General features: G+C 45.4%; 1 protein-coding gene across 2 annotated transcripts in view; it reads left to right on the plus strand.

Moving 5' to 3' along the window:
• Nucleotides 1-27,069, plus strand: part of LOC124615375 (xaa-Pro dipeptidase) — an 885,418-nt gene that overhangs the window by 8,926 nt on the left and 849,423 nt on the right. For both annotated transcript variants that reach the window (XM_047143201.1, XM_047143200.1), the window contains exon 2: nucleotides 23,312-23,507. In XM_047143201.1, the coding sequence (XP_046999157.1) occupies nucleotides 23,312-23,507 (196 nt within the window). The remainder of the gene's footprint in view (nucleotides 1-23,311; nucleotides 23,508-27,069) is intronic.

The raw sequence follows: 27,069 nt of genomic DNA on the forward strand, positions 1-27,069 counted from the left end.
CACACGTGCATGACAGTTTATTTATGAACACTGAACACGGGAGACACTCTCAGTTCGTGTAATTTGTTCACCAAGCTGGAAGAAGTTGCTTAATGTAGATGTTTATTCTTTTGAGTTTAAATTCTCGCTTTTTCTTTACTCCAATGGCGGTTTCGAGATAACGAGGACATTCTGCGGTGATCGGTAATTTTCGCAGCAAAATAGTCGAAGTTTTTTTTCCCTGATTTTACGCAGGGCGTACATGTCTCTGCTGATCATTTGTGAATGGTGGCGGTGCACTTTGTTGGACGTCACAAAATAATGAGATGCGAATTATATCCTGCAGTTGAACATAAGAACTATACCCATTTTGCACATAAAACTAAAAGATAGACTTGATTCCAAATCGCAGACAGCATTTCTACCAGGAAGCGTAATGCTATTAGCGACTCATTCCTGTTCCTGTTCCTATTTTCGTCGAAAGTGGAAAGAGGGCATTTATTATCGTCGTGATTGTGTTTTCCTTTTTTGATAGTTGCCTTATTATAGGAGTTGCGTTGATGTTAAAATACAAATGTTACAGTCCAATGCTCAGAACGGCGTGGAAGCCGAGTTTCGTAAGAGGTCGCGGCTGCCCCTTAAGGCAAACAACCCAGGGTCGGAATAGCCCTCATTTATTACGGTTTTATTCTGAGGGATGCCGCCATTTCATTCTGTTGTATCTGTTGCTGTTGTCGGCGTCGGTGTCGCTGACCGCCCGGCAGTTTATTCGCGGGGGCGGCATTGTACTGAAGACACTATGGTGTGAGGCTGCCGTGGTTTTAGGCGGAAGGCTTCCTGTTTCGCAAGCAGCTGACTTTTGAAAAAGCCATCTGGAGCGTTCTCCAAAATTTCGTTGTTGTTCCAGAGAGGTCCAGCATTTCCGAGAAATACGTTTAATAGATTGCAAGAAAGAGTTGCATTGACGTTAAATGCAATTGTTCTCCATCGCAGAACGGTGGGCTGCTGGGGGGTGGTCTCCGGACACAGCCGCGCTCTGACCATGGGGGTGAAGTGTGGAGACTCTGTTGCTGTATTCTAGACGAACAAGTTGCACTTGGGGCGGCGGTCCTTTTATCCCCTATTGTTTAGTTGACTATACATGCTATTGTGTTGGCGGAGGAGCGTCGTCTGAAGGCGGTTAGCGGCCGCGAGCCTGTGTCCTCCACGTAGGTGGATGGGTGGAGGGAGGGATGTTAGAGGCAGCTTGTGGACGCTTCTCGAGGAGGGCGCGCGTCCAATTACCGCCCCGTCTGCAGTCTTTTGTGACGACGATTTTCCCCAGTACATGTGTTACATTGCGACCCTCTCATTACGAATGCTGGTTTATTCACGACAATTTTAAAGTGTAATTAGAACTGTGATGCATCTTTTTTCCAGCAGTTGTGGTAGCGTGTATTGGCTTCGGGTTAAAGACAGTACTTTACACAACCGACTTTTTTCCCGCCAGCTTGTAGGTGAAGGGCAGAGTTTGAGTGTGTTTGTTACTAGTTTCGAGTGGTATTGCGAAATTTTTCCCCAGCAGGATAACACCAATTTTATGGTATCGTCAGTTTTGGAGCTGTATTGTGATTTTAGCCCATTCTTATGTAGCGCTACATGTAATTGGGCCCAATCTTTATAATCAATTAAGTAATTTGGATCTATCTTTTCTTCATTTTCCCAACCAAAATTAATAAAGTACACTAACCTGACCTTCCTCTCCTGCATCTAGACAGTTTCCATGCGTTGGGGTGCACATGGGCTTCCCATCCAGTGGAACCAGAGTTTGAGTCCAGAAAGGGCACCGTCATTTTTAATTTCTAGCCAGTTCCAAGCGCCTCTGGTGGTGTAATTGTGTTGTGGGGGATCACTTCGGCTTTCCGACCAGGAGACAAGAATTCGAGTCCCGGAAAGGACACCACCAATTTTAATTTCGCGCTAATTCCCGGGTGGGGGGTGGGGTTTGACGTCAGCAAGCCTTGGGACAAAGAAATCCCACCAAAATTCGAAATTTCCGCCAAAATTATTTAATTTATTTGCATATCAGTGTGATATCAAAACTGGGGTGGTGCCGTAATCTCCCTTCTAATGATGTGATGCAGTGGGAAGAATAAAACACATCACTAGAATATCTAAGGGGAAAGAAGGGCCCTGGAGTAGCCGACATTCCCACAGAATTGTTGACGTCCTTGGGAGAACCAGCCATGGCAAAACTATTCCACCAAGTTTGCAATAAATATGAGACAGGCGAAATGCTCTGAGTACAAAAAGAATGCAATAATTCCAAATCCAGAAAAGGAAAGTGCTGATAGGTAATAATATTGACGAACTATCAGTTAATAACTTATGGCCGCAAAATACAGACATGAATTATATATATAAGAAGAGAGGTAGAGACTGATCATGGGAAAGATGAGTTTGGGTTCAGGAGGAAATATAGGAAGATACGAGGCAGTACTGACTCTGCGAGTTAGTTAAACAAACACTAACCAACATTTATAACTTTTGTATATTTAGAGAAAGTTTTGGCAATGTTGATGAAACATAATCTTTGAAGTTCTGAAAATAGCAGGGGAGAGCGAAAAGCTATTTACAGCATGTGCAGAAACCAGACTGCAGTTATAAGATTTTAAGACTATGAAAGGGAAGCAGCAGTTGAGAAGGGAGCTAGACGCGATTGTAGCTTATCCGTGTTATTGAATCTGTACATTGAGCAGCCGGCCGTTGTGGCCGAGCGGTTCTAGGCGCTTCAGTCTGGAACCGCGCGACCGCTACGGTCGCAGGTTCGAATCCTGCCTCGGGCATGGATGTGTGTGATGTCCTTGGGTTAGTTAGGTTTAAGTAGTTCTAAGTTCTAGGGGACTGATGACCTCAGATGTTAAGTCCCATAGTGCTCAGAGCCATTTGAACCATTTGTACATGGAGCAAGTAGTAAAGGAAACCAAATAAAAATTTGGAGAAGGAATTAATGTTCAGCGAGAAAAACTTTGAGGTTTACCGATGGTGTTGTAAATCTCTCGGAGAGAGCAAAGGTCTTGGAAGAGCATTTGAACATAATGGAGGAACACAAAAAATAAAACAACAGTTATGGAACGTAGTCGAATTAAATAAAACGATGCTGAGATAATTAAATTAGGAAATGAGGCACTAAAAGTAGTAGATGAGTTTTGCTGTTTGGGCAGTAAAATAACTGATGATAGCCGATATTGTGATGAGGCGAAACTGCTTTCGTCTGGGTACAACTTTAGGGTCTTTGAATTATCTGGGGAAAGGGTCATCAAACTGGAACATATGAAATAGTAGTTCGGTTTATTACATAAATGAGTAAAAGGTTTATCTCTTCTCTGCCACGGGTTTATTGGATAATATACAACTGCAAAGTATTTCTTTATCCACTAATGAGCAGACTGTTTTCTTGAGGTACAATGTTCATCTTTAACAACACTGCACGTTCATCTGACAGTTTAACAACTCACTGGTCCTATACTACGATGATAATTGCTGTAGCTGAGGTCTCGAACTGGTGGGCTGAGCTCTTACATGCTCAACATTATGTTGACATCAGTGCGACGGCACTACCGTGCTGGGTAAAATGTGTGGTCTTCAGGAACGCCTTCCATATGTCGTTGCCAACTTCGGGGTGGCACCGCATTCTCTGGATGATACCACTGCTGAAATAGAGAGAATATGAAATGCAGACAATCAATAGCAGAACAAGCGTTTCCGCAAAAGAAATATAAATTTAAGCGTTGTCTTTTCTGTTGGTCTGTACTGTAGTCTTATAAGGAATTGGAACATGGAAGGTAAATAATATAGAAGAAGAGAACAGAAGATCTAGAAATGTGATGCTACAGAAGATTATTGAAAGTTAGATGAATACCTTGGGTAAGTAATGAGGAGGCACTGAGTCAAATAGCACAATTTACCTAACAGAAGGGATGGTTTTAGGGGACACGTCCTGAAGTATCAACGAATAGCTAATGTTGTAGTGGAGAGAAGTGTAGGTAATGAGGATTGTGTAGAGGTAGACAAAGGCTTAATTAAACTGGAGAGGTTTAGTGTGTTGTAGGTTGCCGTAGCTACACAAAGATGAAGAAATTTGCACATTATGTACTAGTGTGGAGAGCTGCAGCAAACCAACCATCAGTGTGAAGACCACTGTAGAGTGTGGTTATTAAGTTAATTTGTGACATGTTGTTTGATCGATGTTGAAACTGAAAATAAATATCATATGATGTGCAGGCAAGTGAACAGTCGTAGTACTCTTGTTCTGCAAGTAAATGGACACTAGTTAGTTCCAGGGGTACCATGTGACGAAAACCCTGACATAACTAAAGAGAAAAATAAATCTTCTAGATATTATTCTAGCGACATGTCAGTCAGATCATGATTTGTTCTAGTAGTGCGTGAGTGGTCTCCACTTGAAACAATACCTAAGCCCATATCTCACTTTCTCGAAGTCAGCCTAGTGGTGTTGCCGCTTAGGCCATATCAAAATTCGGCTGTTTCTATGTTGTTTGTACTACCTTTCTGTGAAAAACGTAATCGTATTAAAAAGGAATGCTTCTGTTAGTGAGAAAAGTGGTAAAAAGTTTGAAAAACGCGGGCTTTTGTCGCCCAGTAGTTTTGAATCCGAGAAGGTGTAGGTCCACTCTTTATCGAGAACCTGTTTCTAGAAAAATAGGTTCTGTAGTCCATGGTGTGGAGTAAGCTTACTCAGAACCTCACTTGCCCTCCAGATGCATTTCAGGAGTTGCTGTGGATCTTTGGCTTTGTAGAACTTCTGTTTGACAGTTCTCTTTCCTTTTCAACAGTGGCACGCTTGAGGAATCTGGTCCATCGTGTACAGTATCCGAAATGTGTAATGTCAAAATTATTCTTACAGTAAACGATCCAAGACCTAGTATTTTGAGATTAGGAACCAATGATTGGAAATAAATGTTTCAGGTGATACGAGGTGTTCGAGTGGTAAATCACGCATGAGAGAAGTGTTTAAGAACTTGGGTGGACTAGGCATACTGCTTAAGAAAACATGGTGGCAGTCTTGAAAGTTTTATAATATTCCCTACCACCAGGTCATTCAGCTGTTTGAAAACAGCTTGTTTCGTGACTAACAACTGTCAGCCGCATAGACGTTGGTGATGCTACTGTGAAAAAACGATGCACGGTCGTCTGTGATGTGTCCAATTCTGACTGGTTGTCGAATTTGGAGCGTTAAGAAAATGGTCGCAGGCATCATTACTCGTTTTACCGTGATATGTACAGAACAACAGTGATGATTCTTACATGATGTCGACTGTTTAGATGGAGCCTGACACATCATGGCAACTCATTGATCACAAATTGCTTACTAAAATCATTACTTATGGGCAGTATATAGATCATTTTCGCATTTCAGTGTGGGTAGCAATGTGAAAAAAAGTGTGTTACCAATGCATTGCAGTTAGCTGTTGGGGAACCTAATGTTAGAATCTTTGTTAGTGTAAACGATCTACTGTTCGAATCAATGGAATAAACCTATTACCACAACTACATGTGGGATGTACTCCAGTTGCTACAACTAAACTAACTGCGTTACACAGAGTACACATTTTTATTCACATTGTAGCTGGATGATGGTGTAATAGGAAGGCTATTAGTGTTAGATTATCATCTTCAGGCTCCTTTATATACTGTCTGAACTGTGCTGTAGTCTCTGACTATCCTATGGAAGGTTTGCATCCTTCATTTACGTGGGTTGAATGAAAAGTAATGCGTCCACCTTCGTTACTTCGTTTCCGATGGGATATTTTAATAAATCAAACGCAGAAATAATCCTTAGAATGTGATCTTTAATTATCAGTATTCACTTTTCCACATAATCACCAGCCAATTGGATACATTTCTGTCAATGATGGGCAGGTTTTCTGAAGCTGTCACGGAAGAAGTCGACACTCTGTTTCCTCAAACACAGTCTGACAGTTCTCTCAACGTCTTCATCAGAAGCATAATGATGTCCCCGCAGATCGTCTTTCATTATCGGGAACAGATGGAAGTCAGACGGTGCTAAATCTGGACTGTGTGGAGGAAGCCGCGCGCTTTCATTTCAGGAGTCAGCATCCGCGGTACCCATCGTGCACAGTTCTTCCGATAGCCAAGCAAAGCGATAATGTGACCCACACGTTCTTGTGAAATGCCGATTGTGCTTGCAGTTTCTCTCTGAGTGATACGACGATCGTCCTGAATCAGTCTGTCAACATTTTGCTTGTGAAACTCGGTGCTTGTTGTCACAGGACGTCCAACTCTTTGTTTGTCACGCAGGTCAGATGTTCCCGCCTCAACATCTTTAAACTTTCTCGCCCAACATCGCACAGTACTCACATCAACACAATCACCATACACTGCTTTCATTCTCTGGTGAATCTCCTTTGGGGTGACACCTTCTGCTGTCAAGAATTCAGTGACTGCACGTTGCTTAAATCGCATTGACCGACCGTCTGCGCAGGATTCCATACTTTACATTGTAACAACACAACCGTTCAATGCTAATGCTTCCCGCCAACTGAAGCTGTAGGGAAGAGGCTACAGAACAAGCCAGTACCTGCCGCATACCAATGCTGCCAACTGTAGAAGAGTTACGAAGGTAGAGGCATTACTTTTCAGTCAACCCTCGTATTATTATTTGACGAATCATCTTGCGTATGAGATTCCAGGCATGCATGCGAATACCTATCATTGTAGTCACTTGCCCAGGCTAGCACGGAGTGGCATGGATACCTCCAGTAAATAGCAAAACGAGAGGCTATTACAGCTGGGCATGTATCAGCTGTCGTTGTCCAGGAGCGGTCAGTCACGCATTGTGTGCCAGTCACAGTCAACTGCGTCCAAAAGCCCTGGAATGTCGTCACACATTGGTGTGGCACTGCACGGTGGTGAAATCATGTACTACTGCTGACTTGTGGTTCCAGCACTGGAGCATTCGGAATTGATTGCAGATAGCAACCGCCTGGTGGGAGCACGATGTTGTGTGGTACTTTACAAGGAACTTGGGAGCTCACTCGAGTCCTCCCTATCTAGCGGCTAGCAGACTTTGCGACCAGTGCTGTCGACGCAAGTCCTCCCTGTCTAGCGGCTAGCAGAATTTGCGACCAGTGCTGCCGAGGCAGTGGTGGCGCACAGGACACTATCAGTTGTCATCTTATCTGGAGACCAGGGAAAGGGGCTGCTCCCAATGTGGTTTTTGTTTAAATAATAAAGATACACCTGTTCCTATCCTATTCTTGCTATACATGATAGAGACAAACGTATAAAGTTGGGAAAGGTCTGCTCTTGCATTTGAACCTTAGGATGACAGTTGTTTTAAACTGTGATTTCAGATAGGTGGGGGGAAATTGTATAAACATAGCACATGTGGAACTGTAACATAATAGGAGTGGGACAGTTTAATTTCCCATCGTTATATGCTTATCGCAAGCGACCTGACAACCATGCAGCCTCTGCTCAGTATCTCCAGGTCAGTCATCTTGGAATGTCGTCTTGGATTGTGATGTCATGGAGTCCGTGCTTGTATTCCCCATTTTGTGTAGTGACATCATAGAGCCTGCACTCGTGTACCTTATCCTGAATAGTGATGTCATAGAGCCTGTGCTGTTATTCACAGGTCCACCAATTTGGATATTGTTCTTAGTACAGGTTACTTACTTCCCCATCTTGGATTTTCAATCAATAGGATAACTGTCCGTCTTTGGTTTTCTGCCAGTTTACGTTTAGGTCAACTGGAATAGGGCAGCCATTTTTTTTTAATAACCCACCAACTCCTGAATTTCCTACCCTTTCATACATATAGAAATTGGCCTATGCCAGAGGGGGCCGGCTGATGAAATCTGGCAACAGTACACAACGTCACAGGGGAAGACGGAAATCTGTCAGTAGTATAGCCTGTGCTAAAACCCACACAGCTACATTACTGATGTGTTCATATTTCAGGCATACGACATGAAGAAAATTACTTACTGTGAACAGTCATTTTATGCTTTCGCTAGTGTCTCTGATTATTTCACTTGGCGGCGTTGGAAGTGCGCTGTAAACTCAACGCTGTTAGTATAATGCCACCACATAATTGGTCTTCCCAAAGTGTAGTAACTGTACGCTTTTAAGATTCATTGTGAAACAGCTGTGGACTGCTGTGTTGATGATGTGTGTAAATCATGTATCGGTGTTTGCTGTTACCAGTTTCAAACAAAACGTTCACCATCAGATGGCTGCAGTACATCACTGAGACCAATTACTGACTATTTGTTGCTTGTTTTTGATCGCCGTGGTACCGTACAGCTTATTTTTTAAATGATAAAGGCTAGAATTGAAATGTAGATAAGGGATAAAGTCATTGTTAACTAAAATATTTTCTACAGTGCACGTACTGATACTTCCAGGTTCTTTATGTTATTTTATTTATATGCATTTACAATGCACAAAATATACTGGGTTGCTTTTCGTCTTAGGATCCGCTTTTAGCAGCACGATGTAAATTTTGTCTGATTCAACTGACTGGCGGGACAAACATATACAAATGTGAACGGGAAAAAAAAGAACAGCTCCCTTTTGTAACAGATCCACAAAATCGGAGATAATGGAACGAAAGAACGAATTTTTAATTTTCTCGAGGTAACTATCTTCGACTATAACCCATTATTGATGTAAAATACACTAAAGACTATCGATATTTTTCATATTTTCTTCAGTTTTTCCAGAAAACCTGGCGCCACGAAACAATAGTCCCGTAGGATATGAAATCATAACATTTTCTGAGATTTTAATCAGTGCTCGAGTGGTTTTTATACAACCGCATAGCAGCTCGGAAGATTTTTTATAACTGTAGCAGTTTAAGCCGGGATATCTTATAACCATGGGAAAAATGCTCCTATCGGAGCGCAAAAAAGTTGAATGTGCTCCTGTTTAAAAGATTCTACCTGAAAAGTGTGGTACGAGCTTTCCCACATGTAATTCGCTCACACCCACTAGTCCATCGCTGAATGTCGCTCATACCCATTCATTCCCACTTGCCCATTCTCACACACTTATTCAGCTCAGCTTACTGTCATTATTTCTTTGTGTGTGTCTGTCACTGCCTGTCTCCCAGCCACAGGTTGACGACCACTGTTACTACTACTACTACCACTACTACTACTACTTCTTTCTTCTCTCACTGTCACTGTCTCCCCGTTGTTGTCTCTCACTGCTAGTATCTCATTCATTCCTTCCCACTGATGGCTGTATCTTCTCACTGTCACTATGTCTCTCTTTCCATGTTGCTATTGTCATAGACTCTTTCATTATTACTGGCTCCCACCCACTTCCAAATTCTCCTTCTCTTTATTCTTGTCCTTCTGGTACTGTCTCCTGTCTTTTCGTAGCACTGTTCTTTCACTGTCAGCTATGTTCCACTGCCATCGCATCCCTCTCTTTCTCTCACAGACATTGTCTCCTTCGTTGTTTCTCTATCACAAACGCTATCTACTGTCTTCCAGTACTTAATACTTTTCTGTCTCTTTTGCAGTGCCACTGTCTCCTTCTCTATCAGCATGAAAAAGAGGGAATATGTTCACGTGCGAAAATTTTTGGGAAAATTTTTTAAGGTGCTACGAAGGTAGAATGTGGCAGCTGGTATCCCACTTGTCAGTCAGAGTCTTTTATTTGAAACAGGTGCGTATTCGTCTTTTTTTTGCTCCGGTAGGAGGAAACGAATAAAGATATCAAGAAAAGTTTCAGCGTTGTTCGAGACAGGGATCTTAGCAATATATCATAAAAAATATACCCATTTGCTGTGCATAGCCGTCTTGGAATCTGCGACTCGGTTTTGGTACCCAAAAGCAAAATTACACCCGTTTGCTGTGCATAGCCGTCTTGGAATGTGCAGCCCAGGTTTGATACTCGAAAACAATGTTTTTGGGATATTTATGAATAACGGATAAAAAGTTTTGAAAACTGGAAAGTGGCAGTCTTAGATAAGTGTTTAGAGAATATAACGTTAAAATTTGAGCAGTTTGCTGCGGTTATTCATTGCTAAGATTTCGCCTCACGTCGAATTTTACGTGTACATGCAAGGTAACTTTGAACCTCTGTACCTCCGAAACAGACAAAGATATTAAGAAAATTTTCAAGTTTGGTCGAGATCGGAATTTTAGGAATGTACCATGAAAATTTCAGCCATTTGTTGACCATACGCTTATTGGAATCAGCGCCTCAGTTTTGGTACGAAAAAAGCGGTTTAAAAAAACATTTTTTGAACTGGCTTATGAGCTAATGGTGCCTTCATAAACCAATTAAGGCCCACCGTAGGTGACATAAAATGCAAAAAGAACCAAACGATTTGCTCCATTTGCGTAAGGAGGAGGAAGTATGTAATATTCATACTATGATCCTGAACTGTAGAACAGTGACACTAAGACGATTCTTCTGGTGGGTATACAAAAGGGCCCTATCCCAAGGGCTATCCAAATCAGTTAACTCTACCTTTCTGTCGTCAATAGAACCCGTGGTATGATCCCCGAAAAATCCCAGTTTTATGCACGGCGTTTTGGAACATATAAGGTAGCTCATATTGTCATTTGCGGAGTGGTATACTTTAAATAAGACATGAAACTGTCTTTCACCTGAAGTATGTACTTCTCGCGTGTGCATATATCATTTTCAGAGTAAGAGAATAGACCCAGCGAAGTCAGTGAAACCTACTGGACAACAGAATATTCTGATAGAATTATCACTTTCTTTCTTCTTTTTCGAATCAAGGAAAAGGCAATGCTGTCTTCTATTTCTTCATCCACATTACTTTTATCATTTGATGACAGTTTTCTGGAGCTGTCCACGTGTGTAACATGACAGAATATGAATTTATTTGCAGTCTTAATTAATGGTCGTACATACAACTCCTTTAGTATACCCTCATTTCTAATGCGAATCAGCTTGCACATTGAATTTTGCAATTCCGTTGAAAGCCCTCCAGTTTTCCGCTTGAAATCAGCTTTCAACTTCTAATGATCTATCGTTTGTTAAATAACACGAAGTAAATTTAGGGAAATAAAGCCCTTTTAACAGTAAACTTTGAATAGTACCACAGTTCTAAGAATCAAACTCAGTGTAATGCAGAAGTGAAGGAGTGTAGTGTGATCCGATGCCTCACCGCCGGCCGGTTGAGGCCGAATACTCCGTGGGTCCTAGGGGCTGATGACTGAATTGTGCTTTATTTCATTTGAAACTAATCGTGTTTGAAGATGACGGAAAGATGAGTAACGGAAAGCGAAGAAAGAAATTTCTTTAGAAATTTTTAGTTCCGATGTGTGCTTAAAAGAAAGAAGGAAGGAAGGAAGATTGGATTTAACGTCCCGTCGACGATGAACTCATTAGAGACGGAGCACAAGCTCCGCTTTTGTCGATGATGGGGAAGGAAATTGGCCGTGCGCTTTCAAAGGTACCATCCCGGAGCTGAGCCAGATGCAGCTGCCTGCCCTGTTTCAGAGGATGATTCTCAGTCTTCAAGGACCGGGCAATCACAGAGCGTGGGCTTATTGGTAGTTGGGAGCTCCAATGTTAGGCGCGTAATGGGGCCCCTTAGGGATATGGCGGCTAAGGAGGGGAAGAAATCCAGTGTGCACTCCGTGTGCATTCCGGGTGGAGTCATTCCTGATGTGGAAAGGGTCCTTCCGGATGCCATGAAGAGCACAGGGTGCAGCCAGCTTCAGGTGGTGGCACATGTCGGCACTAATGACGTGTGTCGCTTTGGATCTGAGGAAATTCTCTCTGGATTCCAGCGGCTATCTGATTTGGTGAAGGCTGCCGGTCTTGCTTACGAGATGAAGGCAGAACTCACCATCTGCAGCATCGTTGACAGAACCGACTGCGGACTTTTGGTGCAGAGCCGGGTGGAGGGTCTGAATCAGAGGCTCAGACGGTTTTGCGACCGTGTTGGCTGCAGATTCCTTGACTTGCGCCATAGGGTGGTGGGGTTTCGGGTTCCGCTGAATAGGTCAGGAGTTCACTACACTCAGCTGGCGGCTACACGGGTAGCGGAGGCTGCGTGGCGTGGACTGGGCGGTTTTTTAGGTTAGAAGGCCTCAGGAAAGTACAGGGTGGGCTGCAATCTCAAAGGGTACATGGCAAATACAGGACGTGCTTGAATCAAGGAACAGTCGGAACTGTAGTTGTAAATTGTTGTAGTTGTGCTGGGAAAGTCCCTGAGCTTCAAGCGCTAATAGAAAGCACAGAAGCTGAAATCGTTATGGGTACAGAAAGCTGGCTAAAGCCTGAAATAAGTTCTGCAAAAATTTTTACGAAGTCTCAGACGGTGTTCAGGAAAGATAGATTAGGCAGAATTGGTGGTGGAGTGTTTGTGTCTGTCAGTAGTGGTTTATCTTGTAGTGAAGTCGAAGTAGATACTCCATGCGAATTGGTATGGGTGGAGGTTATACTTAACAGCCGAACTAAGTTAATAATTGGCTCCTTCTACCGACCCCCAGACTCCGATAATATAGTTGCGGAACAGTTCAGAGAAAATTTGAGTCTCGTAACAAATAAATACCCCACTCATACGGTTATAGTTGGTGGGGACTTCAACCTTCCCTCGATATGTTGGCAAAAATACTTGTTCAAAACCGGTGGTAGGCAGAAAACATCTTCCGAGATTGTCCTAAATGCTTTCTCCGAAAATTATTTCGAGCAGCTAGTCCACGAACCCACGCGAATTGTAAATGGTTGCGAAAACACACTTGACCTCTTAGCCACAAACAATCCAGAGCTGATAGAGAGCATCATGACTGATACAGGGATTAGTGATCACAAGGTCGTTGTAGCTAGGCTCAATACCGTTTCTTCCAAATCTACCAGAAACAAACGCAAAATAATTTTATTTAAAAAAGCGGATAAAGTGTCACTAGAAGCCTTCCTAAGAGACAATCTCCATTCCTTCCGAACTGACTATGCAAATGTAGAGGAGATGTGGCTCAAATTCAAAGATATAGTAGCAACAGCAATTGAGAGATTCATACCTCATAAATTGGTAAGAGATGGAACTGATCCCCCTTGGTACACAAAACAGGTCCGAACGCTATTGCAGAGGCAACGGAAAAAGCATGCGAAGTTCAGAAGAACGCGAAATCCCGAAGATTTGCTGAAATTTACAGACGCGCGAAATTTGGCACGGACTTCAATGCGAGATGCCTTTAATAGGTTCCACAACTAAACATTGTCTCGAAATTTGGTAGAAAATCCGAAGAAATTCTGGTCGTATGTAAAGTACACAAGCGGCAAGACGCAGTCAATACCTTCGCTGCGCAGTGCCGATGGTACTGTTACCGACGACTGTGCCGCTAAAGCGGAGTTGTTGAACGCAGTTTTCCGAAATTCCTTCACTAGGGAAGATGAATGGAATATTCCAGAATTTGAAACACGAACAGCTGCTAGCATGAGTTTCTTAGAAGTAGATACCTTAGGGATTGCGAAGCAACTCAAATCGCTTGATACGGGCAAGTCTTCAGGTCCAGATTGTATACCGATTAGGTTCCTTTCAGATTACGCTGATACAATAGCTCCCTACTTAGCACTCATATACAACCGCTCGCTCACCGATAGATCTGTACCTACAGATTGGAAAATTGCTCAGGTCGCACCAGTGTTTAAGAAGGGTAGTAGGAGTAATCCATCCAACTATAGACCTATATCTTTGACGTCGGTTTGCAGTAGGGTTTTGGAGCATATACTGTATTCAAACATTTTGAATCACCTCGAAGGGAACGATCTATTGATACGTAATCAGCATGGTTTCAGAAAACATCGTTCTTGTGCAACGCAGCTAGCTCTTTATTCGCACGAAGTAATGGCCGTTATCGACAGGGGATCTCAAGTTGATTCCGTATTTGTAGATTTCCGGAAAGCTTTTGACACCGTTCCTCACAAGCGATTTCTAATCAAGCTGCGGGCCTATGGGGTATCGTCTCAGTTTTGCGACTGGATTCGTGATTTCCTGTCAGGAAGGTCGCAGTTCGTAGTAATAGACGGCAAATCATCGAGTAAAACTGAAGTGATATCAGGTGTTCCCCAGGGAAGCGTCCTGGGACCTCTGCTGTTCCTGATCTATATAAATGACCTGGGTGACAATCTGAGCAGTTCTCTTAGGTTGTTCGCAGATGATGCTGTAATTTACCGTCTAGTAAGGTCATCCGAAGACCAGTATCAGTTGCAAAGCGATTTAGAAGAGATTGCTGTATGGTGTGGCAGGTGGCAGTTGACGCTAAATAACGAAAAGTATGAGGTGATCCACATGAGTTCCAAAAGAAATCCGTTGGAATTCGATTACTCGATAAATAGTACAATTCTCAAGGCTGTCAATTCAACTAAGTACCTGGGTGTTAAAATTACGAACGACTTCAGTTGGAAAGACCACATAGATAATATTGTGGGGAAGGCGAGCCAAAGGTTGCGTTTCATAGGCAGGACACTTAAAAGATGCAACAAGTCCACTAAAGAGACAGCTTACACTACACTCGTTCGTCCTCTGTTAGAATATGGCTGCGCGGTGTGGGATCCTTACCAGGTGGGATTGACGGAGGACATCGAAAGGGTGCAAAAAAGGGCAGCTCGTTTTGTATTATCACGTAGTGTGGGAGAGAGCGTGGCAGATATGATACGCGAATTGGCATGGAACTCATTAAAGCAAAGACGTTTTTCGTCGCGGCGAGATCTACTTACGAAATTTCAGTCACCAACTTTCTCTTCCGAATGCGAAAATATTTTGTTGAGCCCAACCTACATAGGTAGGAATGATCATCAAAATAAAATAAGAGAAATCAGAGCTCGAACAGAAAGGTTTAGGTGTTCGTTTTTCCCGCGCGCTGTTCGGGAGTGGAATGGTAGAGAGATAGTATGATTGTGGTTCGACGAACCCTCTGCCAAGCACTTAAATGTGAATTGCAGAGTAGTCATGTAGATGTAGATGCAGATGCAAGGAGCGATTTAGGGAAATCTGGATGGCCGGACGCGGGTTTAAACCGTCGTCCTCCCGAATGCGAGTCCAATGTGCTAACCACTTCGCCTCCTCGCTCGGTATGTGTGCTCAATCATCCATACTAGTTTCGACGTATATCTGAGATTTTAAAAATATTTTGTTTGCTTGTTTGGCTTTTACATTTACATTCGTAATTCGGAAGCCGCCTTTTCTCGAGATCTGTGTAGAAGGAAGGAATATATTGGCTGACTTTTTCAGAAACTACGCTCTCGGGTCTTTAACGGTAGACCATATCTTGATGCGGAATTCCTCTTTTGCAACATCTGCCACTGGAGTTCATTGAGGATTCCCGTGACGCTTGAAGCTTCGTCTTCTTTGGATTTTCTCTATTTTCGCTATCAGTCCTATCTGGTATGGATCTTAGACTGACGAGCGTTATTCAAGTATTGAAGTATTGGTCGAAGGACGTTTTGTAAGTTTCCGCTGAATACTTTGCCTTACAGCCAGCTAACATGACGTAATGTATTTTTGTGTAACACATGAATTTAAAGATATAACATTAAATTAATAGAATCACTAACTGAGCAACAGGCCTCTGACTTTTTAAATGTACATATGCTGCTAGAAATACTGACGAACAATATTTAAGTATTCAAGTATTGGTCGAAGGAGTGATTTGTAAGATTCCGCCGAATACTAGCCTTATAGCTAGCTAACATAACATAATGTATTTTTATGAAACACATGAATTTACGGACATAATTTAAATTAATAAAATCTCTAACTAAGCAGCAGGCGTCTGACCGGTTAAATGTACGTATATTGATACAAAAGATATGAGTATAAGGATGTATATGTGATGTCTGTTATTTCTAATACTATTTTGATCCAGCAGCCATTATGAATTAAGACACAAACGAATCACAGACATGGGTTGCCAGTGGGCATTGATTGAAATCAATGAGAAAAGCTGAAAATTTGTGCCGGACCAGGATTCGAACCCGGATCTCCTGCTTAGTAGGCGGATGCTCTGACCACTAAGCTATCTTTTTTTGTGCGACGGTGTGCTGTTTTATATTAAATTTTTGTGGGGTACCAACAAAAAGAAATAAAACAAAATCACAGCCATCCCTACTGGGCACCGCCACTTGTGTCTCTGCCTCTTCAGGCGTTGCCATCCTAACTATAAGTAACCACCCCCATCTAAAATGTGAAGAAATTATACTATACGGGGCTAACGTGTGTGTGTGCCAACCCACAAAATATACGATGAAAGGAAGTGGGGGAAGGGTATTTCTAGTAGGGTGCGGAAGGCCTTTTTTTTTTTTTTTTTTTTTTTTTTTTTTTTTTTTTTTTTTTTTTTTCGTTATGTACAGTATGGACATATAGATATCAATGTGCGAACAGAAATGGATAGTCAAGCCTGGAAAACTAAAACAGAATGAAGACACCATCGAAGATTGTAAACATAAATAACATGAAAAGAAAGCTACCACTTCGTAGTCAGGCTTCCCAGCAACTGCGCCCACTGATAAAGATATTTCAATGTATGATCGTTTGCTCTTCGTTCTCACCTAATCTACCACTGCCTGGAACATTCCAGCTACACGGCGGGCTGTGAAAGGCACTCCGTAGGTAGTTTGTAGTTTGCGAAGCATCATCGATATCTGGTACGCCCAGCAAAAGCATGATGTCTTTCTTGCAAATAGAGCCAGAAGTCAAGTAAATTCTTGTGTCCTAACGATAGAGGTAAGGGACCGCATGTCCACGTATCCACGTGACGGAGTTGGTCCGAGTGTTCGGGTAAAATGTCTCATCCGGAAACAATAACGTGCGGCAGATACATGCTCCGGCGTAACTCGCAAGAGATAAGCCAGCATCTGCCGCACTAGGTGCCAAACCGGCTCCGCCTCTCCACAGCTGAGGCGGTGCTCGTCAGAATCTACTGTATTACAACCCACACAATTGGGAGATTCTGCCATGTGGATATTGTAGAGACGTTCTTGTGTCACCAGCTTCCCATTAACGACTACGTACCATTTGGAAACAACATCGGAATCAAGCATGGCATCGTGTACAGTCTTCCACACTACGCGCCACCTTACATCGGGATATTTTGGTTGCATGTCGTAATGCAGGCGTCGAGTTGGGGGCGTGGTATCGTGAGCGCTACACTGGAATAACTTTGTTCTAAATAGAAAGGTCCTATATAAAAGGGTGGCGCTGGGATGTCCTGTAGCGGCACCGACGCTCTTAGTGAAGCAGGTCGTAGCACAGTCAGAAGCAAACTCCTGAGGCTTGTAGGACAACGGCGCAGCAGACGTAAATGTCAGGGCAACGACCCTGTCGTGTACATTAACTAGGCCGAGGCCACCTTTTTCCTTGGGGAGGGTAAGAGATACGTATCTGATCTTCAGTAACATACCAGCGCTGACGTAGTATCCCAGCGCTGCCATAATGCTACGCGAGAAGGGGTTCGGAATGGGTAGCGTTTGGGCGACGTGCGGTATGCGGGACGCTAGATATACATTGGCAAAATGCGCCCGCTGGACGATGTTGAGGGACCACAAGCGCTGATTTGCAATTCCGGCCCGAATTTTGTTAAGAAGGCGTCGATAATTGAGCGTCGTCGCGCGACGCATGTCGTTCATGAAATCTAAGCCCAAGCAGCGGACAGTATCACTAAAGCGTAAGGGGGCAATGTGTTTCTGCGATAGCCCTATCCCGAAGCTCAAGGCGACGGACTTGTCAACGTTGTTTTGGCTACCAGAAGCCATCCAGTCCAAAGCCGCCGCCATATCGGCAGCTCCACGTATGACGATCATCAGATCATCCGCATATGCGGTGCAGCGAGAGATGGAGCCGCCAAACTGTACCCATGTGAGCCTGTCTCGGATACCACACAACAAAGGTTCTAAGGCTAATGCAAATAACAATGTAGATAATGAGCATCCCTGTCGTACTGATCGGCGGATCGGCATGGGTGCCGTCATCCTTCCATTAACAAGAACTCTAGAAGTAGCACCATGCAGAAGGCGTGTCAACACTGTGATATTCCATGCACCGTAGAACGGCCGTGAGGAAAGCGTGGCTCACACGGTCAAAAGCCTAGCTAAAGTTGATAGACGCCAGGGCTGCCGGCAAACGTCTCACCCGTGCAAGGGAGATGAGATGTCTGTAACGACATAACGCAGTTCTAATGTTGTTGAGTCCCCCAAAGGACGTCTGATCACTGGAACGTGCAATAGTGTGCCGCGAATACGTTCTGATAGCAGCCTCGAAAAGATCTTGAAGTCGCTGTTCAATAACGTGAAGGGGCGATAATCGCAGACATAATTCCGTCCCTTCGGATTATGGATGGGTACAATCAGTCCTTCCAAGAACGGTGCAGGCACGGTATACCTGGGGACATCAATTCCTGACCAGTTTCAACCCAACACGGTACCAACAGTTGTTTAAAGGCTCGATAGAACTCTAATGGTAGTCCGTCGATTCCTGGTGATTTATGGGGATCACCTTTACCAATGGCGACGAGCACTTCCTCTTCTGTCACTTCTCCCAATAAAGTCGGTACCATGTCTGGTGGAACTGTACCGTGGACACGTGCAGAAACGGTGTCTAACGTCTCCAAATCAGGGGGCACTGCTGAATAAAGGTGAGCGTAATGCCCATAGAAGGCTTCTGCTATATCTGCTTGTTCTACCATGTGTCGACCGTCGTCCGTTATCATGTCGGTTACCAGCGCCCTACGGCGCTTCCTCCTCTGTAGGAACACGTGGTACGTAGATGGCCTTTCTGATTGTAGCATGTCTGCAGCACGCGACCGTATATTGGAGCCCTGTAAATGATGGCGTGCTAAGGTGACGAGCTGCGCTTTCGCGCGATTGACAATGGTCTGCCTGTCAGGCGAGGGCTCCATAGCAAGACATTCCCGGAGGACGGTGTAATAAAAGTTTTCCGTGCTCCTCCTCCTTGCCGCCGCTTCCCGGCCGTAAACCATGAAGGTACGCCTAAGAGCAGGCTTTTCACATTCAATCCACCAACTGAGGGTCGATCGGTAACGACCACGACGCTGTAAGGACGCGTTCCACGAGTCTTCGATAGCACCTTTTCATGCCGGCTCGTCCAGATGGGCGACGTTCAGTTGCTAGGGGGGGCTACTGCGCCACATACGTGCAGGTTGGAGGGCAATGGTGCAAATATAGGCTGTGTGGTCGGTGAATGCAGTGGGCCAGAGTTCTGCTCAGGGTGTAACCAGGAGCTGGGCCATGGATGTGGCGCCACATGTCGAGCAGGTGGAGGGCATGCACTAGCATTTCCAATTCCGCACACGGGACGTGATGTGGCTGCTGATCAGACGGAGATAAAGTACAGTTAAAATCTCCTCCGATAACCATATCGTCTATGCGGCCCATACAGAGACGCGTAATATCTTCCGAAAAAAAGCGGGCCGGTCTCTCCATCTCCCTGATCCTGAAGCACTTGATGAGTCATACACCGTTGACAGTTAGGCCATGGCTCTTGCACTCGTTGGGTACAGTACGTCTGTAGCCGCGAAGCCTTCCCGTAGCAGGACAGCCACACCACAATCGGTAGAAGAGGCGTGGGAGATGTGGGTGGTATATCCGTAGAAGTCAGGGAAACTAGCGACACATACTTCCGGTAAGAGGGCCACGTCGATGTCTGCTGCATCGAGCATGCGTTGTAGCATTGTCAGTTTGTGTGGTGCCCTTATCGCATTGATATTGATTGTGGCAAGGCGAAACGTTTGCTGCCTAGCCTCTTCAGCTTGGGTAAACGCCATGGCAATCGAAGATAACCGCAAGAGATCCCGGACCCACCGAGCTTATCAGTCTTTCACTCTAGGAGTGGCATCCCCGATGCCACCCCCTTTCCTGTCACCCGTGCCCTCTCCAAGAAGTTCCTCAACATCGTCCGACCACAGTGCGTGCAACACGATGCTGTGTAGCTGATCGGCACCTAAATCCCTCTCACAGATGTCGCCTTTGGAAGAGATGGACGCGACCTGCTGCATCTGTGATGCAAGAAGTAACTGGGCACTCGTAGTATGGGCAAGCGAACCGTCTACACCACTTAGATCCTTAGCAGGCGCAGCATCCATGCCGTCTGACGAGATGTCATCTTCTTGACCGGCCGTGTGTAGGAGGCAATCGTCAGAAAGAGTCCGCCGACGTCGCTTGCGCTGTCGAGGCGAACGTTGCTTTCGAACGTGGATATCCGTATCCGAATGTGGGAGGCAATCCAGCGTCGTATCACCGTCCGCTAGGAAAGCCGCGGTCGGGACAATGTTCGCGTCCACATCCATCTCGTCCTGAATGTTATGTTGCGTCTGGATTCCGTGGGACTGTTGCTGCTGTGGAGGGGGCGACATCTGGGTTGGCATCGGGGGTCCTTCCTCTTCCTCCCTTGGTCCTTCTGACGTCGATGGATGTGCCCGATCGCCCGTTGCATCGTCTGAGCGTTCGTGAGGGGCAGGATTGTCGTCCCCGTCGGAGAAACGGAGTCTCCCACTGGTGTCTGCGTAATTCTACGTTGTAAGCAGCCCGATCGAACATGGCCTTCCTGCCCACATCCGGAACAGGTACGTGGTTGACCGTCGTACATTATGATTGCACGACAGCCACCGATGTTCAAATAAAACAGCACATGTTTCTTGAGCTCAAGTTTAATTTGGCGCACAACATTGTAGACCTTATACGTCGAAAAAGTTTGCCACTTTTCTGCAACGTGGCTGATGACATTGCCATATGGTCAGAAGGCGTCCTTGACGACTTCCTCTGGGACCTCGAAGGGGAGCTCAAAAACCTTTAAAGTCCTGCATGATCCACCGTCACTGGACCGATATGCCCGTCAGAATGTTTTAATCTGAGACCTCGGCACTGATCATTTTAACATAAACCATGCTCGCCGTTATAGAAAAATGTATTCCGACGACAGTCGCCGGATCTAATCGTAGATCGTCGCGTGTCTGTTCTATTTCATAGGCTCGAGGACGCGCGTGATCTGGTTGGAAGGTAATTCTGATCGTATCGTGGCGCCATGTATGTGCCACAGTGGCACTGAACTTGGAACAAATACAACTCGCGCGAGAAGGTAAACACAAGCAAGCGCTCACGGTCGCGCACGGCGGGACGCAGCGTACGTCCTCGCCCCACCGCTTCCGAAAGCAGACTGTTATCCGTAAGATGAGAAGGCCAACGATCTCTTCAGTGCAGATACACACGATGCTCGAACTCTTATGAGAATCGGGCACAACGTTAGTAATTTGAGAGTTTGGGTCTGACGGGAGGCGTGCTAGGATAGTCCTTGCTGCTGCAGTGACGACTGTGTCCGGATGGCTTAGTGGTCAGAGCATCTTTCTGGTTAGCAGGAGGCCCGTACTCTAATCCTGGTCCGGGACAAATTTGCAACTTAATTCAGAATGTTGGTTTGAGACTGTCACATACCGTTGACGCTTTGTACAGCATTGTTTCATGAAAGATTTCGTGATTTTAGGATGTTCATCAGTAGCTGTGTATGCATTGTGTGTGTGTGTGTGTGTATGGGGGAGGGTTCTACAATCAAGCTCATAAATTAAGAATAATTGCAGAATGTGGTGCCACACAACGTGGCACTACACAAAACTGGCGCTAATAGCATAGGGAACACACACGACACAGATCTGTAAGTCCACGGTATTGGTGATAAGTTGAGAAAACCGTCCCGACACACATGTGCTACAAAATGCCACTGTTTCCTGCGCATGTACCCCGATATCAATATGGCCGCACAACGGGTTGGCATACTCTGGATCAGGTGGTCGAGTAGCTGCTCGGGTAAAGCCTCCCATTCTTCAACCAGTGCCTGTCGGCGCTCCTGAAGTGTCGTGGGAGTTCGAAGACGGCAGCAATACGTGGACCGAGAACATCCCAGACGTTCTCGATAGGGTTTAGGTTCAAATGGCTCTGAGCACTATGGGACTTAACATCTGAGGTCATCAGTCCCCTAGAACTTAGAACTACTTAAACCTAACTAACCTAAGGACATCACACACATCCATGCCCGAGGCGGGATTCGAACCTGCGACCGTAGCGGTCGCGCGGTTCCAGACTGACGCGCTTAGAACCGCTCGGCCACACCCGCCGGCGATGAGGTTTAGGTCTTGAGAACAGGCAGGCCACTCCATTCACCTGATATCTTCTGTTTGAAAGTACTCCTCCACGATGGCAGCTCGGTGGGGCTGTGCGTTACCATCAATCAGGAGGAAGGTGGGATCCACTGCACCCCTGAAAAGGCGGACATACTGGTGCAAAATGACGTCCCGATACACCTGACCTGTTGCAGTTCCTCTGTCAAAGACATGCTGGGGTGTACGTGCTCCAATCATAATCCCACCCCACACCATCAAATCACGACCTCCATACAGGTCCCTTTCAAGGACATTAAGGGGTTGGTATCTGGTTCGTGGTTCACGCCAGATAAAAACCTGGCGAGAATCACTGTTCACACTATACCTGGACTCGTCCTTCAACATAACCTGGGACCGCTGTTCCAGTGACCATATACTGTGTTCTTGACAGCAGGCTTTACAGGCTCTCCTGTGACCAGGGGTCGGTGGAATGTACCTTGCAGGTCTCCGGACGAATAAACCATGTCTGTTCAGTTGTCTGTAGACTGTGTGTCTGGAGACAACTGTTCCAGTGGCTGCGGTAAGGTCCCGAACAAGGCTACCTGCAGTACTCCGTGGCCGTGCGCGGGCACTGATGGTGAGATATCGGTCGTCTTGTGGTGTTGTACACTGTGGACGTCCCGTACTGTACCGCCTGTACACGTTTCCTGTCTGCTGGAATCGTTGCCATAATCTTGAGATAACACTTTGTGGCACACGTAGGGCCCTTGCTACGATCTGCTGTGTTTCACCAGCCTCCAGTCGCCTTAGTATTTTACTCCTCATAACGTCATTAGTATGTGTTCCTTGAGCCATTTTCAACACACAGTCACCATTACCACGTCTGAAAAAGTCTGCACACTTACTTGCTGCACTGTACTCTGACAGCCACCAACAGACCTCAGCGTATGTGGACTGCTGCCAGCGCCACCGTGCGACGACCGCAGGTCAAATGCACCGCATGGTCATACTCCGAGGTGATTTAAACCCGCAAACCGCCCACCAGAACGTTGTTTCACCACGTATCAGCATTATCCTTAATTTATGATCATGAGTGTAGTTTACAGTCCCATGTTTCGATATCACTTTAACTTGTACCACTTGTGATGGCTGTACTGGCAAACATCAGAGGTATAATTTCTTTCCCTTTGGTGTGTTTTGTTTCGCAGTCGCGGTTCCGGCGCGGTGTACATGATGGGCGACCACACGTTGGCCGTCCCCATGGAGCTGTTCGCGGTAAACCGGCGCCGCCTGTGCGACCGCCTGCGGAAGAACACGAGGGTGCCCGAGGACGCGGCCGTGGTGCTGCAGGGCGGCGACGAGATCCCCCACTACGCCAGCGACACCGTCCATCTCTTCCAGCAGGTCAGCCGCCACCGCCTGCTTCCTTCTTTTCTCTCTTGTTCACACTAAGCTCACCAGACCATGTGTAAGTCGTGCTAGTGAAGTAGCGGGTGTGTGCCAGTAGGTTGTGTTGATTCACTGCAGTGAGGTGGGTCCGTGTGGAGAAGTGACACCGTGACCACACCGTTAATGAAGTTAGCCGATTTGTTGGAGTATCAACGCTGACTGTCCAACATGTGAACACGGAGTGGGATAGCACTTGCAGCCATGTAACACGACATAAAAACAGCGGCTGTGAGAAGATCCTGAACGACATCAACCGGAGACGAGTGGCACGCCATATCAGTGACAGTAGATTTCAAACCCAGCAGGAATCGCCGCTGTCAGTGAATCTGCGGCCATCTCGACTTTTTTCCTGGCGAATATTCCGAAAAGACCTGCATGGAATGGACTTCTGGAGTCGGGTACCTAGCAAAAGACCATCGCTCACCAGGACTTCCTAAGTTGCACATTTTCGGACAAACGACACAGAACGTGAACAGTAGCTGACTGGAGAAGTGTAGTATGATCCGACGCCTCTTTTTATACTCATATAATGCGAAGTTTGTACTGCAGCGACAGCCCGTTAATGTGCGTAGCCCACGTTTTGTGGAGGAATTAGGTCAGGCTGGAAGACGTCTGTGCTGTTTTGGTGTTGTTTTTCGTACCATGTCTTGGGCCCACTTATTCAGGTTACCGTGAAGATGATCCAACATGTTTATTTCGGGGTCTTTGGTGACAAAATGTAGCTCTTTCCTTTACATCGTTACGAGGAGTACGCCGTCGACACTACCGTCTTGTGAGAGGACGATAGCTTTTTTCAGAGCCTTGCACTCCTACTGTTCCTGCTTTGTCGGACACTTGAGCACCCTACTGCTCCTCCATTGGCGCACTACATTACTCGGTCTTAATTCCACAGAAAATATCTGCGGCTATTTGGAACAGCTGGTGAAATGTAGCAGCCAACATCCTCGGGATTTCAAAAATGGCTCTGAGCACTATGGGACTTAACATCTGTGGTCATCAGTCCCCTAGAACTTAGAACTACGTAAACCTAACTAATCTAAGGACATCACACAACACCCAGCCATCACGAGGCAGAGAAAATCCCTGACCCCGCCGGGAATCGAACCCGGGAACCCGGGCGTGGGAAGCGAGAACGCCACCGCACGACCACGAGCTACGGGCTCGGGATTTGATACCTCTACGTGGTCAAATCATGAATGAATGGCTTGAGATGGGTATCTCATACCTGAAGAAACTTGTGGAGCCCAATACCAAGGTTAAAAGCGGCACATGGTATTAGCATGATTTCTCCTGTGAGTGATTAATTTTTTGTCTGGTGTGGTTATGTTTCGTGCTTACTCTTCACGACCAACCTTCCAGCCAATCCACCGTGGATCGGTGCAGCATTGAAAGCTAAAAGTGACGAGAAAGCCAAAGTGTTGAATTCCTCATTTAAAAGTGTATTTACGGATGTGAATATTAGTTCGCCAGTGACTGACTGCGGCACTTACAAGTGATGAATATTGAAATACTGAAAGATAAAAGTCTGCTCATAGCGAACAAGACCCTGACGAAACTTCTTTTACATTTTACTTAGAATACACTGCGGAATAATAGCCTCTTTGGTTGCTCACAGTGATCGACGATGTTTAGCGCAGCGATTGTTGTTCTTTTTGTTCACTCCTTGCATAATTTGCACCACACCCACTTAATCAATTTTGGCATTGTGCAAGCACGTTCCGTCGCCTCATGCTTCAAGTGTCACTGTTTCCCTCCCTCACCGGTAATGAATCGAATGATATTAAGAATAAGCCATTGCGCATGACAGCTACGACCTTACCTTGGACTTCTCTCCATGCATGTGCGATGAGGTAACGACGATTTAGAAACTTGATGTGTCTAGATCTGATCACATGGCACGTATAGCTCCCGCATCGGTTGCGCTGTATTTTGTATTGTCTCGTAATACAACGACGTAGTGTGAAGTTGACACTGAAACGTATCCCGTATGCGGAGTTTGTACCCGTCTAGCTGCTGCGTATGACTGTAGTGTCTCCTTTTATTACGACTAACACAGGGTAATGTATCGGTGACCATAAAGGCGCCACCATCAGCCGTCTGACACCCACTGCTGGATGAAGGGCATCAAATGACATTTATACACGGTGTCGCTCCTAAAAGTTGTGAGGCGCATTTCTCTGGTGTTTCAGCAGATATTTGCAACTTCGTTTATGCTTTGTGTAGCTGGAGTCAGCCCAAACATATACTGCTCGTCACGTGTTTCATGTGACGCAGTGTTGACGGAAAGCGTCGGTTTGTTTCCTGTTACAAACAAAATAATTTTTGAAGCGGAAATTCAATAGAGCGGTCCCACATCAGGGGCAGTGCAACATTTGTTTTATCGTATGTATTAACAGGGGCCATAAAACACGGCAGAATAACCATTGCTCCAGCAACGACGACACCGCCCTGGCTGCTGCCGCCAAACATGCAACGCTGCTGAGTCGCTGTTGTATTGCTGTTTACTCTTCGCGTTTTACGGTTCCTGTTAATACACACTGATAAAACAAATATTGCACTGCGCTGATCTGGGACCGTTCTATCAAGTTTCAGCTTTAAAAATCATTTTGTTTGTTACGGGAAAGAAACCGACGCTTTCCGTCGGCACTGGCCGTCCTATAAAAGTAGTGATCAGCACTGTCTGGGCTCACTCCAACTACACATTGCAAAAACTAAAATGCAAATATCTGCCGAGACACCACAGAAAATTCGCCTGACGATTCGTAGGAGAGACACCCTGTATATATTACGGTCTTCAGTTCGACGCGTACATTTTACTCCTGCATGTCATTTTCATTACAATTGTAATTACGTGTTCCATTTCCACCTGTTTCTTGCCCAGCCCACAAGTTATACAGATCGTGCGTGACGTCATTATCCTGAAACCAAACACCTCGATCAGCTGACTACTGGGATATCTATTTGCAGGCGACTTCTGGAATACTGTTCAGTTTATCTTAATTGTATTTTTTCTTTAAAAGTTTCTTTACCACAATGGTATAATATTGTGCAACGTTTGATTGCGCTGAAAGATATGTGGAAAGAAGTAATATTTCATTTCGCAGGTACCTAAATTACGATGATGATGATGATGATGATGATGATGATGATAATGATGAGGTCCCATACTCCGAGGAGCGTAGGGAACGATGCGGGAGACCCGCACCGCCGACTAGGCAAGGTCGTAGCGGAGGTGGTTTGCTATTGCCTTCCTCCGACCGTAATGGGGATGAATGATAATGATGATGAAGATAACACAACAGCACCCAGTCATCTCGAGGCAGCGAAAATCCCTGACCCGGCCGGGAATCGAACCCGGGACCCCGTGCCCTGGAAGCGAGAACGCCACCGCAAGACCACGAGCTACAGACTAAATTAGTATTAAAAAATATAAAAATGAGAACGTATTTCTCAAGATTAAACCAGTGAACTTTTTTACTGGCTGAAGCTAAGGAGTAACTTTGTTACCAAGAAAATT

Source organism: Schistocerca americana, chromosome 5 (assembly GCF_021461395.2).
Source record: "Schistocerca americana isolate TAMUIC-IGC-003095 chromosome 5, iqSchAmer2.1, whole genome shotgun sequence".
Taxonomy (NCBI): domain Eukaryota; kingdom Metazoa; phylum Arthropoda; class Insecta; order Orthoptera; family Acrididae; genus Schistocerca; species Schistocerca americana.